We start from the raw sequence: 19,742 nt of genomic DNA, 5'->3' as shown, positions 1-19,742 counted from the left end.
ATATTTCCCGACTGAAGAAAACAAGCATATCATAAGGCAAAGGGAAAATACAGATCAAACAGAACTCCAATTGGTTCTATTCTAAGATACGTTATTTTATAACATGTCAAAAAGGAGCCCAACAGTTTTGGCAGCATTTACTAAAACTAGGACACAAAAACACAAATGACTCAGCTGTTCTTCCTACTACAAACCACTGCAGTTAAGTGAATCATACCGTGCCCTTCCCGATGAGTTTCTTAAAATGACACATTTCAAGTTTCCCCACTCTTAGCAGCAAACGATCAGCTCACAAGACCTGGGCTACGAAAGTCTTAATTGAGAAAGCACCACAGAAGTTCTCAGAAGTAAAAGAATTAGTAAATCAGAAGGGTTTTTTTGGAAAATAATGTAAAGGGATCTGGAGAGAAAAAAGAAGAATGTCAGTCCAACATTTTAAAATCTTGGCCAGGAATAAGGGTTATCATTTCCCATATAAACATTTGACTGTCACAGGCTTTGTTCTGAAACTAGGATTGCCTTAAATGACTTTGATTATCTAAGTGTTCAAAATCATCTTTGTGGCACTTATAAAAACTTTTATTTTTAGTTCACCTTATTATGAGACAAAAGTGAGATTTACTGAAAAAATAAGTGAAAGAAACCATTGTGAAAACTGTTGAAAAAATATTCTAAAATCAATGCCCATTGCCAGATAGCCTACTTACCAAGTTATAGTTTGGAGAGAACTTTATTTCTTGCTTATGAACCCCTAAACAGACAGAGTGACAAATCTAAAGTACCACCTCCAGCAGAACAAGCAAATGTGACTGCAATACATGAAAAAGGATGCATTTACCTTATTTCACATACAAAAAATATGAAGCTATTGCCAGTAAAAAGTAACTCAAGCATTCAAAAAGACCCGCACATTAGATGTAGTACATATCTTACACTTTATTTAAGTATTTCTGTACATTAGGTCCCTAAAACCAAAGCCCACACATATATATATACAAAATCCATATGTCAATATGCATTTAGCTTCCCAACCATCACACTACATACAGACATCTCCTGGATTGTTGTTCGGGTTGTTTTGCTGGCATTTCTTCCTCAGTTACAGGTATGTTTCCTATTTTTGGGAGCATCTCTGGGCATTGATAATTCTTGGTAAGGCCTGAGAGCCGTAAAGCATTAAGAGCTTAAAGAGCTCATTCTGCTTGAGCTGGTGAGAGGAGTAGGGGCTGCCTGGGGGAGGCATTCTCACTTTAGGCTGTTTAACATTCTTAGAACTTCCTACAGTCTTCAGATGAAAAACAAAACACAACAGGGATAGGATACTGCAGGCAAGGGTGGATTGATTCAGACAAATTTAATACTTTGACTGGATAAACTAAGGGTGTGTTATCAACTGATCCATTAATCCATTTCAAAAGATGTTCTTGTTTTTAGTAGAGCACAGAAATTTTTAAATGAAAGCCAAGAATAAATAGCTAAGGTACACTTTTACTTCTGTACAAGAGTCCACGCAGCAGTGGATTTTCCTCTTGGTTGAGAGACCAAGTGGTTTTGTCCACCACAGCAGCATTAATCTTCTTCTTTCTCAATGTAAGTTTTGGCACTGACACGTGCCATTTGCCTTGCCAAGTAGCGGTCCCTTGCTGACATGACTGTCTCTTCATTGCTCCGTTTGGCAAATTTGCTCATGCTCTCGGATGCTTTGTGTGTTTGTTCTTTCTCCTCTTTCTCCCCTTCTTCTCCAGCTTTACGTTTCTGCTCAGACAAATTTCTAGAGCTGGAGCTCCTCTTCTCATCCACCTCTCTCTCTTTTCCCTTCCTCTCCATTTCTAAATCTCTCTCTCCATCTTTTTCTAAAGATGCAGGGCTGTCTTCCCTCCTGTCTCTGTGTTTTTCATCACTACCATGTTTCTCTCTCCTCTCCTTTACATGATCTTCCTTTTCTCTGTATTTCTCTCCTCTCTCCTTCTCTCTATCGCTGGACCTATCTTTACCACTTCTTACTCTTTCTTTTTCTCGTTCCTTTTCTGAACACTTCTCCTCTCTCTCTTTTGCCTTCCTCCATTCTCTTCCATGTCCCTCCCTCTCTTTTCTTTCCTTCCCCCTTTGTTTATCATCTTGTTCTTCTCTCCTTCTGTAATTATCTTTAGTAGCATGATCCCCATGTCTATGTCGCTCTTCCTTTTCCCTATGGTGATCCTTTTCATGGGTCCTACTTCTCTCGTAATCTTTCTCCCTGTATTGTTCATCACTTCCCCTTCTGTCTGATCTGCTCTCTCCCCTCTTTGTCTGATGATTTGTCTGGGCTTTTGTGCGCAGCTCTTCCTCCACACTGGATGAACTTGGTGACCTGGAATGCCTCTGGTGCTTGTGATGTTTAGCCTCCTCTTCACTGCTCACAAAGCTGTCTCTCATTTTCTTCTTTTTCAAATTTACTTTACTAGTCTTGTTTCTCTTATCATCATCGTTGCTATCACTTCCTATGTCGGTATCAGCATCTGGATTATCCTCTTCCTTAGCAGGGGGCTTGAGCCTTTGCCTTTCGTGTGGGCCTTTGTTCCTTTGGTCGGATTCATCATAACTAGTGTTAGTTTTTTCTTCCTTTATCCTACATTTTTATGTTAAAAAAGAGAAGAAACGTTACACAGACTGAAATCTCAGACTTTTCTATAGAGTGACTTCTGGTCAGGGCTTAAGCAAGACTGTAAACAAACGATGCTGCTGAGAAGTCTAAGAAGGCAAATCTATCCGTAGCTCAGGTTCCAGGAATCCAGCATAAATGATTTCTATTAAAAATCTGCATGTGGTTCACTGGTGAATGAAAGCTGATGAATTTATCTAAAAGAATGAGTATGGTTAAGTATCTGCAGTCTCCTTCTAAAGAACAGAAGAGAGGTTTGAGTTCTTATATAAGCTTTCTGGCAAGCTACACATATTTTCCTATGCACTTACTCTTCTATTCACGTGAAATAATTGTCCAAAGAAGAATCACGTTGTGTGTTTTTGTTCACAGAAGTAGGAACATAGCTTCCATTAGAAGTAGTAGATTTTTATTGCAGTATTTCTGAAGTTCTGATTCTTGTGACTAAGTAACACTTCTTAACAGCTCATAGATTCTCAAACAAAAAAGACAATCCATGAAGGACAAATTTGGGAACTGGGCAGAAAAAGTTATGCTTTGTCATTCTTTTCTGACTGATGGAAATGCGTGTTTAATCACACACAAGCCATGTGTCTCCTCTTCCTAATCATACGGCTGCAGTTACAGGCTGTGGTACATTCTTATGAATCAGCAGACCATCCAGATAGTTTGAATGTTTGATGCATGCTTTAAAGTCTTTGAACAATGACTAAAAAATTAAGTTGGGAAATTCAATAATCTACTTTATTAACCCAATTAACTAGAATGAATGTAATGCAAATTCTGAGATCTGAAAGTCAAGCTGTGTTCTCTCTATCCTACAGTACCACCCTAAGAAAGATTAAAATATAAGCTGGAGCTCACACGAAAGGCTTTCTGGAAGCACCATCTAAAGTACTATTTGCTTTCCCACAAATTAATTTTATATACAACTTTCAAAAGAAACACTTCCTTAATATGCAAGATTAAGAAACCACCATTTCAGATATCTCTACACAGTAGAAAACCACATTTTACTGAAGAGGCTTTGAAAGACCTATTAAAGCAAACAGAAAACTACGTAGGCTGTTACTTACACTACAAAAGCTATTGCTACTGTTTTACACAGATTCAAGAGAATAACAAAGATTGCATCAATAAAAAAAAAGAAGAAACCATAAAAAGCAAAATTCATTTAACCACCTCAGTAGCAATCTTTGTAAGCCACTGAAATCAAGCAGGTCTTTCTCACTGGTGGAAGCCAGGGACAGGATGTTTTTCCAAACATATGTGTATACTAATACTTTAAGACTGAAATGACGAAACTGTGGCCTCAAATTTCACACTTTTTTGCTTAAATTCAGGAAGCTGTTCTGCTTTTCTTCCAGTTGGTATTTCTTACTTCCTATTTCTTTTACACTACCTTTTCCTATTAATTCCAATAGGTGGCACATCTTTATACCAAACACATAATCTAGTACAATAAGTACCTCGAGTACTGTGTTCAGTTTTGGGCCCCTCGCTACAAGAAGGACATCGAGGTGCTTGAGCGGGTGCAGAGAAGGGCGACGAAGCTGGTGAGGGGCCTGGAGAACAAGTCCTACGAGGAGCGGCTGAGGGAGCTGGGCTTGTTCAGCCTGGAGAAGAGGAGGCTCAGGGGCGACCTTATCGCTCTTTACAGATACCTTAAAGGAGGCTGTAGAGAGGTGGGGGTTGGCCTGTTCTCCCACGTGCGTGGTGACAGGACGAGGGGGAATGGGCTTAAGTTGAGCCAGGGGAGTTTTAGGTTAGATGTTAGAAAGAACTTCTTTACAGAAAGGGTTGTGAGGCATTGGAACAGGCTGCCCAGGGAAGTGGTGGAGTCACCATCCCTGGAAGTCTTCAAAAGACGCTTAGATGTAGAGCTTAGGGATATGGTTTAGTGGAGGGCTGTTAGCGTTAGGTTGGAGGTTGGACTCGATGACCTTGAGGTCTCTTCCAACCTAGAAAATTCTGTGATTCTGTGATTCTGTGAAGTATAGTATTAGAGTTCGACATTTTTTTCAAGAAATTCCTATCAACATTTCCTCTGACTTACCTCTATATGCCCATTATTTTATTTTACCTTTTGCCTCCTTCCTGATTCAAAATATGTAACTTAATGCAGATTGCAAAATATTTTGTAAACCAAAGTAAATATAGGTAGAATAATATAAAGTACTGTTACAAGTATGACTGTCCTCTGACACTTTTTAACCATATCCCTGTCCTCCTTGTTGCTGTCTTATAGTCTAGATCATTGATGATCATTGGACATTTTCCAAATAATTTTGTTAACTAGCTGTATGTACGAAGTAATCAGGTTACCCCTACCTGTGTGATATACTATTCCCTATTTCTTGCTGTATTCCAGTAAGTCTGGAACCACAATCAGCCAGAAGCTGTTTTATATACGAAAGCTTTCTGGAATTGCATCGTACCTGGCTTCACGGAAGCTGCATTTCGGCATCTCTTCTTCCCCTACCGTCTGGTTTAAAAGATGTCTGTAAAATCCACTGAGATCCTTCTGTTTGGTCACATCCAAGTATGCTAAGGGAAAAAAAAAAAAAGCAAGGTTGGATTTAGTGTGTCATAAATATTCATCAGACATAATAATTCACAATTGGTAAAGACACCAAGAGTGCAATCTCTGGATTGCAAACCTGGAGGTTTTCAAGCCTGGAGTGCAAAAAGCTCTGCGCAAGCCGATGTGACCTCATAGCAGGCCACTCTTTAAGAAGGCTGGAACAGACACAGGTCCACTAGACCAGAATTACCTTATTCAACATGCTGAAAATGCAGGAGATTACACAGTGATCAAACATGCTTTGTTTGTTATTCTAACATCTACTTATAGTTCTAATTTTTAAGCCCATTTCTGTGACACTACAGAATATTTGGTACGGAGTGCAAGCGTAATTGTACTCCAGGCTTACAAGTCTTCCTTCAGTAAGAGACACTTCCTCAAAAATTAAATCCCAAATAGTACTGACACACAAATGGAGGAGCTTCTTCTGCTCTCAATAACCTGCACAAGGGAAAATAACAGATGGAAAGCGGGATCTGATTCAGTGTCTGTTATCTGCTCCTTTTTTATACTTAAACTATATCAAGTCTTACAGAAAGACCAGATGACAATGCTGTAAATCTTGTACAAGGCATACTTCTTTTTAAGAACAATTATACTGGTTTAGTGTTAATCTCACCCTCCAGAGCTGCCTGTCTTCTTTCTCTTTCCTCCTCCTCAGCCCTCTCTTGCAGCTTCTTCTTATAGGCCGAAGTCACAAAAGCCTCTTTGTGAGCAAATTCTCCTCCTTCCATTTCACGCTCTTTCTGAATTTTTCTTTCCATTCTTTTTTCTTGTTCCTTCTTTCTAATCTCTGCTGCTTTGAGGATATTGTGGATGTATCTGGGCTAAAATAGGAGGGGAAAAAAAAGTTTAATGCTGAGAGATAATTAAGGTGGCTAAGAAAACACAAATTGGGACTGATGTTGATGGAAGTTTGTAATGGGATAAAAAATGACAGAAGCTAGTATAACACATTCTCACACCAACAGCAGTTTTAAACTACCGTCCTCTTTTAGGTCACTACTGTGGCATGCTCCCCAATAACAACACAGGTTGCTGTATTCAACGAAAACATTCAGCCCGACAGACTACGATGACTTTTTCTCTGAGTGAAACTGAATCTTTTTTTTTTTTTTTTTTTTTTTTTTGACTTCTCAACCCTGTCTTCTGTCTTGTAAAGTCTTGCCTTTCTACTTATATAAGGGAGTAGAAAACTTTCTTTTATATCTCCATAACCTGACAAGCCCTTTCAAACAAAACAAAGTAAAAACAAAAATATCACTTGTCAGGATAATTCTGCAATGCTTTGAAATTAGGCATTGGGCTGTGAAAACTGGCTCATATTTCACCAGCGAAAGGTAATTACTTTAGTCTTCTGACAGGTTTCCTGTGAGCACACCAGTGAGCAAGAAGGGACAATTTATGTTCATCGTCCTTTATTACCAGAAGTCATACTGCTGCAGGGCCCATTGCCTCTAACCCTATTATCCCACCATAACAGTCTCTTAACTAATAGAGACAGATGCTAGACATCCTAAGTTGGGTGGGAAACTTGCAGTCTGCTGCTCTCCTGAGTACTCTGAAGTATCTGTTGAACTAGTAGTTCTACCAAAATTGTTGCAAATTACTAGCTTAGGTAACAAAATTAGAGAATGAATTTAGCAAAGCTTAGAAGTTAAGCGACTGTAGTTATTCCAAGCACACAGAGATAAGACAGACAGCATACATTTTCAAGTATCGACCTTTTTGTCATCGTTTCCTGATAACATTCTGGCATTATTTTCTTTCTTCTTCTGCTGCATTTCATCATAAATACTGTCATACTCATACACTGTAGCATCTTCCGACAAAGCTTTCTGAATTTCCAATTTAGTCTAAAACAAAACAAAACAGAAGTGTGGGGAAGAGAAGATAAAGGAATGAATCACGAATATGTTAAATGAATGATGCATAAATATCTTTTTCCTTCTAACTATGTCTTCCATAGCTTTTTTTAAAAGTAAAACTCATGTTTCTTCTGTATAACTTACTCCTCAATTACAGCCACAGGCCCACTGTTGGCATATATTTAAATATTAAAAAAAAAAACAAAACAAAACAACAACACTTTGTAACATTACATTCTACAAACAAAACAGTTTGAGAAACTAAAAACATAAATGCATTTTATGCCATAATACAAGCTTTGCTTTGTATTGATTAAACTTAAATTTTTACTGTTTCAAGTTATGACCAGCTCTGTGTTAAACCTCAGCCACAGACCTTTCATTAGGCAGTTCTACAGCCACTCTGGTTATAGCAAGAACCTAAAAAAAGAACGATCTTGCCCACAAAACCAAAAGAAAATCTTTGCTGGAGGAAAGGCGCTGAGAATTTCATGTTTAAAGAAATTTTATGCTGTGAAGAGCAATGCATGAAATTATAAAACCACGAGGAATTTTTTAAAGGGTAACTCTAACTCTGAGAATACACAATTATGTTTCTGCAATTATTTAATAAAATGGGAAATGTAATTGGTTACAATTTTATCTTTCCATATTTAGAACACTTTAGATTCCAATTATTATGCTTCTGGAAAATAACCACGAGCATTTCCCTACTGGTAAAGTTTAAAAAAAACATTTTATAACATCCTTAATCTGTTGACCAGAGTAACAAAAAAACAATCTTGATTACAACGAGTCTTATCTTTGAAAGACATCTGTGTGGAAGCCTAGAATTAGGATAGTAAATTTCATTCTGTAACTGCAGTAAAAAATAGAATCACATTCTATTTGATTCTGATCGCACTTAAATACAAACCATATAATTTGAGTTATATTTTCATTCAGTCAAGACAGGAGGCCAAAAACTAGTAAAGGACTTTCTCACTTCCTTTGTCTTTTCAAGTATACTTCAGAAAAATTGGGAAGCGCACTGCCTGCAGGATGTGCGGAATCAGCAGGATATACGGCAGTGCATTTTGGGATACATTACCACATAAAGAACTGAAAAAAACCTAACACACTGGCAAACAATTTATGGAGGAAGTTTAGGAAGGGAACACATTTCATCAATACAGCAAAAAACAAATTAAAATGCACATCCATATACACTGATGTCACTGGCAAAGCCAGATTAGAAAGCTCCTCAGCTTCACTCACTCCATTGAGTTTTTTTTTGTTTTGTTTTGTTTTTTTGTCTTCCCTGTGTCCCATTTACTCCTCTGTCCACAGCCCTGCTTTTAGGTCTGCACTGTCAGGCTGCTTGCTTCACAGGTCTCAGTAGCAGCACCGGTTCACAAGCCACTATTCCAACACAAAGGTGCAAGAGTAAAAGGACAGGAGCAAGAATTTCTTATTCTTAGCTGGAATTTCTGGCACCTTTGCCAGCAAAGAAAATGTGTGTGACTGAATCTGTGCTGAACTGGCTGCTGGCCTGAAGACAACCAAAACCAGGTAAAACTACCATATCTCTGCAGATAGTAAATGCAGTCGTTTCCAAATTTGCCATGGGCATGAAGAGTCTCCACTGCACCTTACCTGTTTCATCACTTGTTTTTTCAATGCTTCTTTCTGAAGACTTTCACCAACAGATGGCTGTAAGAAAAAAAACATTGCAGAAATAAAATTAATTACATTGATGCAGCTCACATTATTTTTCTGCCATTTTACTGAACAGTTATCTAAACAGTCTCCTTACATTAGGCAGTCTCTCACTCCATCAGCATTTTTCCATAAGCAAGAAAAGCTAAAAGTTCATTCATAAGCATACAATGAATCAGCCTTTTCCGTGAGCAAAATACTGCCCTACCTCAACATATGTATATGTCTTTTATAAAAATGGTGATGAGTTTAAGAACATGATTTTACAGACAGTGTACCTCAAAAGCTACAAATAATTTCCTACCATTTCACTAACCAAGCAGTCTCTGCTCAAGAAATGCTCAGAGACGTGAGGTCTGTGGAAATTGTTATGTCCCAATGCCTTTTTCCTGCCAAAAAACTCATAGAAAAGCCATGTCCCTCCACTGCAGCGTCAGTCTACTGGTGCATAAAGCTAGCATATCAGGAGTCAAAACACCCAAGAAAGGGTATCTAAGGCAAGAACCGAAGCAGATTCCTAAGAGATAATGCTTGTGATACACCTGTGCACTCTTACAAACACTGAGCTTCTTTCCGTTGTGGCTAAGAAAAAAAAAAAGGAAAACACAGACCACCCCAAATCAACAAAAACTGGAATTATATCCTCCTACCAATTTATGTATCAAAACCGTTTTAACGTTCTTGCGAACTGTGTACTTGAATACAGAAGGATAAATATTCTCAATAATTTTTGAATTATATTTCTAATACTCTGTGAAACAGGCATCGTTCAGAGTATACATATTGCTTCCCGTGTGTAAATTTCAACAGAGAAGTGACCGTGCCGAGCAGACATTCTCAGTGACAACCCCACAGGAGAACTGCATTCATAGAAATATCCGAAAGGATTTGGCAATATTTCAAGTTTGATCAGTATCATTAATTCCGTATTTTTAAAAACAAGAATGTTGCTGATTTGAGCAGCATGTACTTCAGGCATTAATGGATAATGTTTCAAGATAAGTAAGCTAGAAAGCAGCAATACTAATCTTCCCCAAGAAAAACACGTATCCACTACTGAAAACGTTCCCTAATCAGCATACTTTCTAAAAACAAATAACAGAAATGAACAAACAAAAAACACAACTGAGTTTTATTTAGTTTTGTCTTTTAATTAGTGTTGAACTAGACTGCATATCCTTCTTTTCTGAACCAAGAGATAACACTGTTTATTAAACAGACGTTCTATAAATGTCAGGACTCCTATCCTTGTTTATGTAATTAGATATCGCTTCATCTTAAAAAGCAGAAATAGGAAGGAAAAAATCCTCTTGTGTTTTGGCAGCTTCCCAAGCTTTGTGACTTTGACTAGTACGTGGATTCACAGAATCACAGGACAGTTTGGGGTGGAAGGGACCTCAAAGCCCACTCAGTCCCAAGCCCCTACCACCTCCCACTCGAGCAGGCTGCCCAAAGCCCCATCCAACCTGTCCCAGGGCTGGGGCATCCACAGCTTCTCTGGGCAGCCTTTTCCAGTGCCCCACCACCTTGGAGCACACTCTCTCTCTTTCTAAAAAGAGAAGAGACTGTGTAATCAGCTCTTAATAAAATTAAGCTGAAAACCAACTAGTGGGGAGCCTGAAACAGCAACTAGGATCTTCTGAAATCAAACAAAACTAGCACAAGGCAAACCCAAACAGATTCCCTTATAAAGAGGGCTCTGAATTTCACCTGATGCTTACAAGTAATAACGTGTCACGACCTCTTTTTCTTATGCTATTGAAGTTTTAACAGATGGGTCAACAAGGAAAGACGCCCAAGTGCTTTTCCATAATTTTCTACATGACAGACTGTAAACAGTTCAAATCTTTGTCACTGCTTAATTTCAGAAACAGAACAAGTTGTGCCATAAGCAGCAGAATTAATGGACTCTCATTTTATGTGACTTTGTGCCCTCTGTCTCTTTATTCCCGTTATCACCCCCTCAAACACCCTACCTGCTTGATTTATCAAGTGGGCAACACTCCATGTGATCCACAGCTACCCCCATGCTGAGCAGTCCCTCAATTATGCCTTCTTTGGGCAGAAGAAAATGGGAGTCACAAATTCTCAGCTGTCTGTCTTTTACTCAGATGCCAGATTTCACAAAAAACAAAGGAAGAGAGTGGTTTTGGGCCCTCAGTGCTGGGAGAAGTAGGTATGGTACCCCCTGACAGCATCTGCTGAATTCGGGATAGTGGATTATTTGGTTGTAACACCCAACAAGACTCCTGGCTTCAGCCATCAGTATTTCCCTCTAGCTCTCAGGATTGCAGAGCTAATGTTGAGAAATACTTACAGTACTGTATGTAATTTTTACGTCGTATGCTTTTTTCTAAAAATACTGTATCTGAATAGTGTGATTTCCTTCATATAAATGACAATTTTAACTTGGCAGTGGAACACACGCCAACATTTGACAAAAGACCTGGATTTCCAGAGTTCCTCCTGGATTGCAGGGAAGACGATGTCACTCTGCTTGACATTAAGAGTCACCACTGCAGCATTCTTCTGTCACTCTCACACTGGCTTTCCAGAAAGGTGCCTGAACACCAAGGAGTTTCCTCTGTGTTATGGCAGAGAGCAAAGGCTCGGTAACAGACAGAACAGACCCCACGGCCCTATTGGCAAAGTGAGCTTTATTCCACTGAAATATTTCAGACACTGCTCAGAACATTTTCCTTGTCAGCCTACATGAAATGAATGTGTTGATCTACAAAGATTACACAAACACAAAAGTAATATATAATCCTCATTATTGTACATGTAATTGTAAAGAAGTCCACCTGTGATATGTTTGCCTAGAACAGCGGCAGGTTTATAGAAAACAAACACCTTCCCTAATGGTTTATGGTTGACAATTTCCTGTTGTGCTATGAGCTCTGATAGATGAGAACTTCCTGTTCTTTTGTATTGTTTTTACTTATCAACTGCCCATTTATTAAAGGCCTCAGAAGCTCAGCAATCTGTCTCCAACTTTCTCTTTCCCTGAAGTCAAGCTATTCTTCAGAAGCACAAAGCCTGTAGTTTAATATTTTCTAGAAGGAAAAGATGGTTTAACCCTATCCTTTGATTTGCGTAGAACCCAAATAAAAAGATAAATAAACTTAAAAAAATAATAATAAAGAAACTTAAAAATGAGTCTCTACAGTTTACCGGCTCTACAAGGCCATGGAAGAAAGCTTAGATGCAAACAAAAAGGTTAAAAAAAAACAAACACAAACACACAAAACAGTTAAAGAAATGGCTTCAATCTATGAACACTTCTCACTGTCACACATCGAAGCTACAGACCAATGTTTTTAGCTCATCTCAGGTGTGTTCAAATTCTAACAGAGCACTGCAAACCATTTGCAGCTTTATACAAAAAGCACAATTCAAAGTTCAAAAATCCAGCACCTAAAAAGGGGGGTTCCACATGTTTTCTCTGCCCTCCCACCAGAACATCCCTGTCTTCCCACATCTCAGGTCTCATCTGCAGCTCTTCCCTTTCTCTCTGTATTTTCTGCTTCCTCCCATCTCACCTTGGTGAGGCAGCCCTCAGGTCCCAGGCCGACCAAAGGGAATGGAGGGTTGGGACCTTCTTGTCTTTCCCTTCATCAGGGCATGAATGGAGTCTGGGTCCTGCAGGCAGAGAGCTGTGGTCTCATCAGACAGACCAACATTAGGTCTTGCCCTCATGGAGACCTGCATGATCTAACTAGATCCCGCACAGGGACACAGTCACTACGTGCACAAGAGACTCAGGCCTCTATGAAAAAGAAAAGAACTCAGACAACAGATTCACCTCAAATCATACACTGTACAAGCCATGGTGACTGGTACAAGGTGACGAGACAGAATGCGTAAAATAACTCCTGTACAGAACTAGTTTTCCTTGGCATACCCACCCAGCTTCCAGCAACTAGGAGTCTTGGGGCTTCCTGAGATGGAGGATGCATCTGGACCATTGTTTGACACCAGCAGCATCCCCTGATTTGACGAATCCATTCCTGAACCCATTTATAGCTTTGGCCATGCCACAATATCCTGTGGCAGTGAGTTCCACAACTTAATTAGACATTGTGTGGAGAAAAACAACTTCCTTGTGTTTAGATGAAAGCTGCTACTTGGTCATTCCTTTAGATCCCCTACTGCTCATGTTATGAGAAATAGCAAAATCACTTTACTTTCTCTGAATCATTTTTGATTTTACATGCTCCCTTGGGAACCATTCCTCTCCACTTCCTTTCTGTCAGTGAGCTAAGAGCCCCTCAGTCTGTTTAGTCTTATCCTGCATGCAAACTGCTGCATAAACTCCAGTCATTAGTGTTACTCTACTGACTTCTCTGCTCTTTTTATCAGTCACAGTGTCCTTTTTGAAAGGGACTGTAAGCAAAAATAAAAATTTGAGTCTACATGTACATGCTGCAAAATGAGCCTCCATTTACACAGCGATACTTTCCAATAAATTCAAAATACAAAACAGAACACAGAACAGTGCGCTGGGAACACTGACAAGCCACCTCTGAAAGCACAAATATTCAGTGCATGAATATTTTGGGATAATATTTTGGGAGAAAATGGATATACAGCAAGTAACGGTACGGCAGAATAGAAGCTTAATTCTGACATCTCATAGTTTGCTGATGTAACATCTGTTCTCTGTAACAGGTTTTCCTAGGGATAACCTTCCCTTCAGTTTTTAAAAACAGTAACAGTTCCTCATTTTGAAGGCAAGTAATTCAAGACTATGTTGTCTAGAAATAACTGCAATCACCTGGTTTTTCTTTTTGCCACTCAACACTGGGAAAATTTATTTTAAGCAAAATTTCTATCCAAGGTGTTCTTGTTGTGAACTAACCCAAAGAACATCTTCATCAGCGACTAACATCCACTAATGTACTTAGTCACGGTAAAAATGATCACATTTTGAATTCCTTCAGCAAGGGTACAGGCAAAATCTTAATGAAATATGCATAGTAGCATTTTTTTTTTTAAAAAAAAAAAGGACTGAAAGTTTGGTATCTAATATATAATCACAGACCAAGTCAGGTGTGCAGATTTCCCAGCACAAACTTTATTAGAGTTCAGTTAAAAATACATAATCTCCAGACATTTGAGATGTAGTTCTGACTGATAAGGCAGCAGACAGGAAATGAAACCCCTCCCAAATGCTGCTCCTTATCTCGAAAAGCTCTGGAATTATTATTGAACTAATAAAGTAATTTTGCTTTTTAAAAAATGATCCTTTTTGATAAAGGCAGTTATGAGATTATTACTTTTTGCTGGGTATGTACCATACTGATGTGCATGACAACTTTAAATAGTCTGTAGAGCAGCCTGGTAGCGAATGTCAGCTCTTCGGAAAGGAATGATACTTGATCTGTTAAGCTACAAGTTAGCTGACACCAACACACATTGTGATTATTACCAATATTATTATTAGCATTATTTTACTTTCATGTTGAGATATTAAAAAGAGAAAATTCAGAAATAGAAAATATGCAAGTCACGCCTCACCCACTGAGAGTTCCCAGTCCTACCATTTAATGTTTAATGACAACAGATTAATTCAGTTCTTGGGATCTGGAAAATGTGGGGTCAGTCCCTTGATGCAGAGAAGGATACCAAACCCCATATTGCCACAGAAAGGGAAAGTGCTCCTGGCACTGAGGACAGTGGATCCCCATCACATCCACCAGCTGTGTTTGAAGGAAAGCCTCTCTTTAGAGCCCTGCTGTCAGCTGTGAGCTGTTGGAGGGACACACCTCCCCGTAGTACTGAGAAGAGCAGCTAAATGAGGAAAGGAAGGGGATTTCAGACACGTTCATGCCCTCTGTGCTTCCTATAAGCTGTGGTTTCATGTCTGGGGTTGAGTGGATATTACTAAGAAACCTCTCAGTCCTCTCACGCACTGTGTAAAGGGAACTCAGACATCTTCAGCAGCGACTTTCTGGATGCAACCTCTCACAAAGGTTGGGAATTGCTCAATTTGTCATAAAAATATGACAAAAAATAACTGCTAGTTCATTAAAAATGTTTTGATACTAGGAGTCAGAGACCAACAAAGGTTATTTGATGCTTTATTAGCATTGGTTTTTCAACTACACAATAGAAAGAGCATTTTCTGGGTTTTGGAGGAAAAAAAGGTTAATATTCATGTATTATGATTACACTATGCATAATGATTCAATAATCACAGGTAATTGCTGCTTGATATTACCCAGCAAATTGTAACTTTATCTCCAGAAACAGAGAAAGAAATTGTAACTGTATCTCTCATCTGTGTAGGGAGTTCCTCTCCACAATTCTATCCTTTTCCTGTAAGCTATGAAACTACTGGCTCTAAAGTCTTCAAAAATTTTGTTTAAGAAGCTGAGTATCTGTAAGTGTTCAAACCAGCATACACTCCGAGCCAATTCTTGGATGGCCCCATGTGTAGAGCAGTACATCCAGAAGTGTAATTTTTATTGTGGACAGCACCATCTACTGGATAAGGTAGAAAGCTAATATTTTTAAGGTAAGGCTTAAAAAAATAAAGGTGACTATATAAAATAACACTATCAACATCATGCAATATTGCCATACATCACAGAATATCAATAAACTCTGCAGTCACTGAAAAGCTGGACACTGTTTGATATGTTAAGACAGGGATTGTGTGTTTTGTTGCCTTTTTTTTTCTTTATAACTTTTAGTTTGTACAGCTCTGCTTTTGTTTAAAGTGAGTACCAACAATAAATCAATTATATTGAAGCTGTGTGGAATAATCTAAAGGATACAACACACTTAACAGCTGTACTTTACAGTTAATATTTGAGAAACAACTGTTGCTTGCTACTGGCTGTTCTGTTTGTAGACATAATCACCTAGGTAACCAACAAACCTATGAGCTAGTTGCTGTTAACTCTTGCAAATATAAATTTGACGAACTTTTGGAAGAGTTGTCAGAAATTAACAGTGAAGTAATCACTTGCCTTTAAGTTGCACTAAAGAAAACAGATCACATTTCACACCCAAATTCCAAGTGATAATAAATATCATAATACTGCTGCTAGATGCTGATGCAGGCATTATGGTTGTAAACAAATTGTTTGCAGAAAATGGGGCATATTTGGGAAGAAAATTGTTGAACTGACCTCTTCATCAGAGTCATCTGCGAACACGGAGAGTTTGCTGGAAACGAGACTCTTCTGCTGCGTTTTCTTGGGCATAATGAGCCCATACCTAGGGAAAAACATAAAAAGTTACCTTTAACATATTTGCTGCAAAACACAGAGGTTACAAATCAGAAACCTACTCCACACAATTTTAGAAACAAAGGTCAGCATCAGTGTAACATTTTGAATACAGATCTGAGCAGGATTTCCAGCAGCGCGCTCAGCATCGCCACACACCCGCCAGCTTCTCCCATGGCTGTGGTTGTCTTTTCCCATGTTTCTGACCAAAATTACCTTCCTAAATCATGCCACAAACCCCTCCAGCCCTGAGTTCCCTACATGACGTTTTGTTTTTCCCCTGCTCGGAGCAGTACACAGCCCCTGTTGCCCAAGCTGCAGGTTTCCCCCCACACAACCTGTTCTGTGGCCGTGAACCCACCCCGTGTGGCACCAACCTGCAGCCCGGGCCCCTGAGGCAGCAGCAGCAGGGGCCGCGGCCTGCAGCCCGCTCGCATCACCCAGACACCACCTAACCGCACATTTCAGGCCCTGGTGCGAACAGGGCGCATTTTTACGCTCAAAAACACCCCCTGCAGTCGTGTCAAGGTGTGCGCCCCTAACCCAGGCCCGCCTCTCCCCTCACCCTTCCCCTGAGCCCCCCACAGGGCAAAGGGCTCTCCACAGCGCGCGGTGCCACAAACATCGCCTCACGGAGCTGCCCGCGCTCCGGCTCAGGCCGGCAGGGCAGGGCTGCGGGAGCTGCCCCGCGGTAGGGTCGAGGGAACCCCCCCGGGGGCTGTGCGGGGCTCGCCCCGGCCCGAGGCAGGGCCCCACGGCCCCCCGAGCCCCCCTTGGCCCTCCCGCACTCACTGCCTGCCGGCCGCCGCCATCTTGGGCCGCGCTCCGTCACAGCCGCCGCCGCCGTTTGGCCGCCGCAGATTCCTCACGGCTCAGAGCCCCCCTCCCGGTCCCTCTCGGCGCCTCAGCGCCGTGCCGAGACCCGGCCCCGCTCCTGTGGAGAAACGGGGAACGGACCGGGAAGGAACGAGGGCGGCTGTTTGTTTTTTTAAAGGCCTTTTTGGCGAGTTGCGAAACTGCCGATAGAGGAGCGGCCGCCCCGCGTCGCCCTGAGGCGCCCTTCGTGGCGGGCTGGGGGGCGGGGGGGGGCACCGGTCCCCTGGCGGCGTTGCCTGTGGCCGAGTGAAGAAAGAGGAGTTTAATTTCCCCCAATTTTATCAAATTTTATTAAAGAAGCCGGTTCTGCTGTAAGAAACGTTATTGCAAAGATGAAATCTTGCGGCAGACAGTCAAGTTTGCTGTAATCTCAGGCAGTTTTTTCCCTTTATATATTAAAATTGTGGGGCTTTTCCATAACACATGTAGAAGTAACTGTAAAAAAGTGCTGATTAACAACCTTTAGTTAAAATTATTTCTAAAAAGTACTTTAAGGACAGTGAGTCTTAAAAACTTTTGTGTTATCATTTATGAGCACTGTAGCTTGGTAGACGTAAACTCTTCCCTGCTTCTTTCTTTCTCATTGGAATTAATTAATTAAAAAAAAAAAAAAAAAGGTTAAATAAGCTTTTAAATTTACTATATATACTTATAACAATAAAATTGTCTCCTTTATGCTTTTATTTTTCTTAATAACACACAACAGACCATTATAACACCAAAATATAAAGCACCAGTTTATTAAATAAAAGATGTCAAATACCAGAACCACTAGGGTTAGATGAGGAACCAGTGTTTCAGCTGAAGGCACGCTAGACTTTGCTGGTGAAATCTGGAACTTCTTTATTCTGTAGGCTCTTTGTCATCTCCATCAGTGACAAGCAGGTGTGCACCCAGTTGTACAGGTACTCGGCTGGAACTGAGCTCTGCTTCCACAGCTCTGCTCTAGGTACACCTGAAACAAAGAAGAGCTGTAACTGCAACAGGCCAAGTCAAAACTGCGACCAGTGTTGCTAAGGGCTGCACAGAGAAGATCATCCCATCAGCAGAGTTTTCCCCAAGTCCAATAATTCTACCCTGGAAAATTCTGATGCTTTGAAATGGTGTATTATGATAGTGAACAGTTAAGCACATGAATGCTTAATTTTTATTATAATTTATTTCACATTGTGGTAGGTCCCCTGTTGTATGAAGTGCTCTATTTAATACTAAACATTTGATAATTAAAAATGTAGTGAGAAAAGTATTTTTGTTTTGTTTTGTTTTCCCAAGCTCAGATTTGGTTTTAGAGTAATTATCCATTGAAACTCTTTTATTATATGCTATCAGAGGTCACCCTAGAGTCATACCTCCAAAGGTTGCTCTGTGAGTAGAGCATGGGTTATTACTGCTTTGTTCCATATTACAGGGCACGCATATAGAATGTTGTCCAACATACACCATGCGTGAACAGTGATATTCATTTAAAAGGAATTCCTATAACTGTGAGTCATACCGGTATTCACACTGCTGATCTCACACTACTGTCTCACAGTAAGTTCCATCTGGGAAACAAGTCTTTTGTAGCACACAACAGTTGTTTGCCAAAGCTGTACCCTTTCTAGTTAAATCAAGGTTCTTAGTGAAGTAGGACTGGATGCTCTAGGCCTGCTTCATTGTCTCCCGTATTAGTTTAATATATATGAGGAAAACACACAAAAAGAAACGCTGACTGTATTAGGTGTTCACTGTTCATCAGTAGGCTGGACAGTATCCCCAGCTAAATTAGTAAGTCTCGTCCATGCTTGATTTTAACAGGCCTCAGTCTGGCATTAAATCAAGTGAAAGACGTCCACAAGAACAGCAGTCATTTCTCCTGCAGAGATGTTACAAGTAGTAAGAGCCTCTTGACTGCTCCAGTACACAGAACAGGATACTTGCCAAACAAAACAATCATTCTTAGCATGTTACCTGCAGGTTCACAATGAGACCACCTGTTCTGGTAGATTTCAAAGCTGATTTGCTCCCCTTTCCTTGAGGCAGTGAATTTTGATAATAAATTTAACAGGTTGACTTTTATTGACCAAAAAAGACTGCAGATCTTTAGGCCCCCTTATCTGCTGTTTAATATACTGGGAAATCACAGTTAGTTTCAGAAGTAAGGATTTTAAAAGCATGCAGCTGAACGTTGCAACTGACAGAGTTTCATTACTGAGCTGTGTCTGGTAATCTCACAATTACTTTACAGTATTTACCACCAATACAGTCCAGCAGCAGCTCTCCTTGAACTTGCACAGATGGAGCAGTTGGATCAAAGCAATAAATCTCCTGAATCAAATTGTCATCAAGATTCTGCAATGCAGAGAACAGAGTCAGATGGCAGTGAAAATCTGAGAGAGAGTTACAGAACTAAAGAAGGGTAACTCAAGTATATAGGAAATCTAGAAATGATAAGTAAAAAAGTGGAAATTGAAAGGAAGATGTCTGCAAGGATGGAGAAACTGAAAAGTAAAAATACAGGAAAGTGAGTGAATACCTGAGAAACAAAGGAGCACACAGTCTTTCAGATATTCTTGATTTGGAGGATATCCTTCCAATGTTTTAAAAATAATTACAAATCATACTCTTCATTTTGCATTTAGTCAGCATATGGACACTTACTGTATGTAACATCTCCCTATCACTGTCTTAATGACTGTAATCACTTCAAATTCAACCATCCAATTCTGTTACATTTCCACATCTGCAACTGCATTTACAATGTGATTTTTAAATAGTTCTGCCTGGTCATTGCTTTTACATGAACATATCTCCAGTGCCCACTTATCCGTTTCCTATTCTCTTAAAAACAAATCTGG

At 39.9% G+C, this 19,742-nt stretch overlaps 2 protein-coding genes across 4 annotated transcripts in view; both read right to left on the bottom strand.

The window, feature by feature from the left end:
* Positions 1-916: 916 nt before the first annotated feature.
* NSRP1 (nuclear speckle splicing regulatory protein 1) lies at positions 917-16,966 on the bottom strand. 3 transcript variants are annotated; one of them, XM_084493286.1, is made up of 7 exons: positions 16,822-16,966; positions 15,931-16,018; positions 8,729-8,785; positions 6,950-7,081; positions 5,845-6,052; positions 5,080-5,188; positions 917-2,608 (listed from the first exon to the last, which is right to left on the bottom strand). In XM_084493286.1, exons 1-7 carry the CDS (start codon positions 16,839-16,841, stop codon positions 1,570-1,572), a joined length of 1,653 nt encoding a protein of 550 aa, XP_084349412.1. In that variant the 5' UTR covers positions 16,842-16,966; the 3' UTR covers positions 917-1,569. The 3 variants fall into 3 exon arrangements, with proteins under 3 accessions (XP_084349412.1, XP_084349414.1, XP_084349413.1); XM_084493288.1 differs by having other exon boundaries at positions 6,934-7,081; positions 16,822-16,856; XM_084493287.1 differs by lacking the exon at positions 16,822-16,966 and adding an exon at positions 16,595-16,725.
* A 649-nt stretch (positions 16,967-17,615) lies between these two features.
* EFCAB5 (EF-hand calcium binding domain 5) overlaps positions 17,616-19,742 on the bottom strand; it is a 38,344-nt gene continuing 36,217 nt past the window's right edge. The window contains exons 23-24 of the mRNA XM_084493285.1: positions 19,140-19,236; positions 17,616-17,860 (exon numbers count right to left, since the gene is read on the bottom strand). Coding sequence (XP_084349411.1) covers positions 17,718-17,860; positions 19,140-19,236 — 240 coding nt within the window. The 3' untranslated portion in view covers positions 17,616-17,717. The remainder of the gene's footprint in view (positions 17,861-19,139; positions 19,237-19,742) is intronic.

The sequence above is a fragment of the Aythya ferina genome (genome assembly GCF_964211825.1).
Source record: "Aythya ferina genome assembly, chromosome: 19".
Taxonomy (NCBI): domain Eukaryota; kingdom Metazoa; phylum Chordata; class Aves; order Anseriformes; family Anatidae; genus Aythya; species Aythya ferina.
Note: the sequence above shows the minus strand (reverse complement) of the source record. Positions and strands in the feature narration are given on the sequence as shown.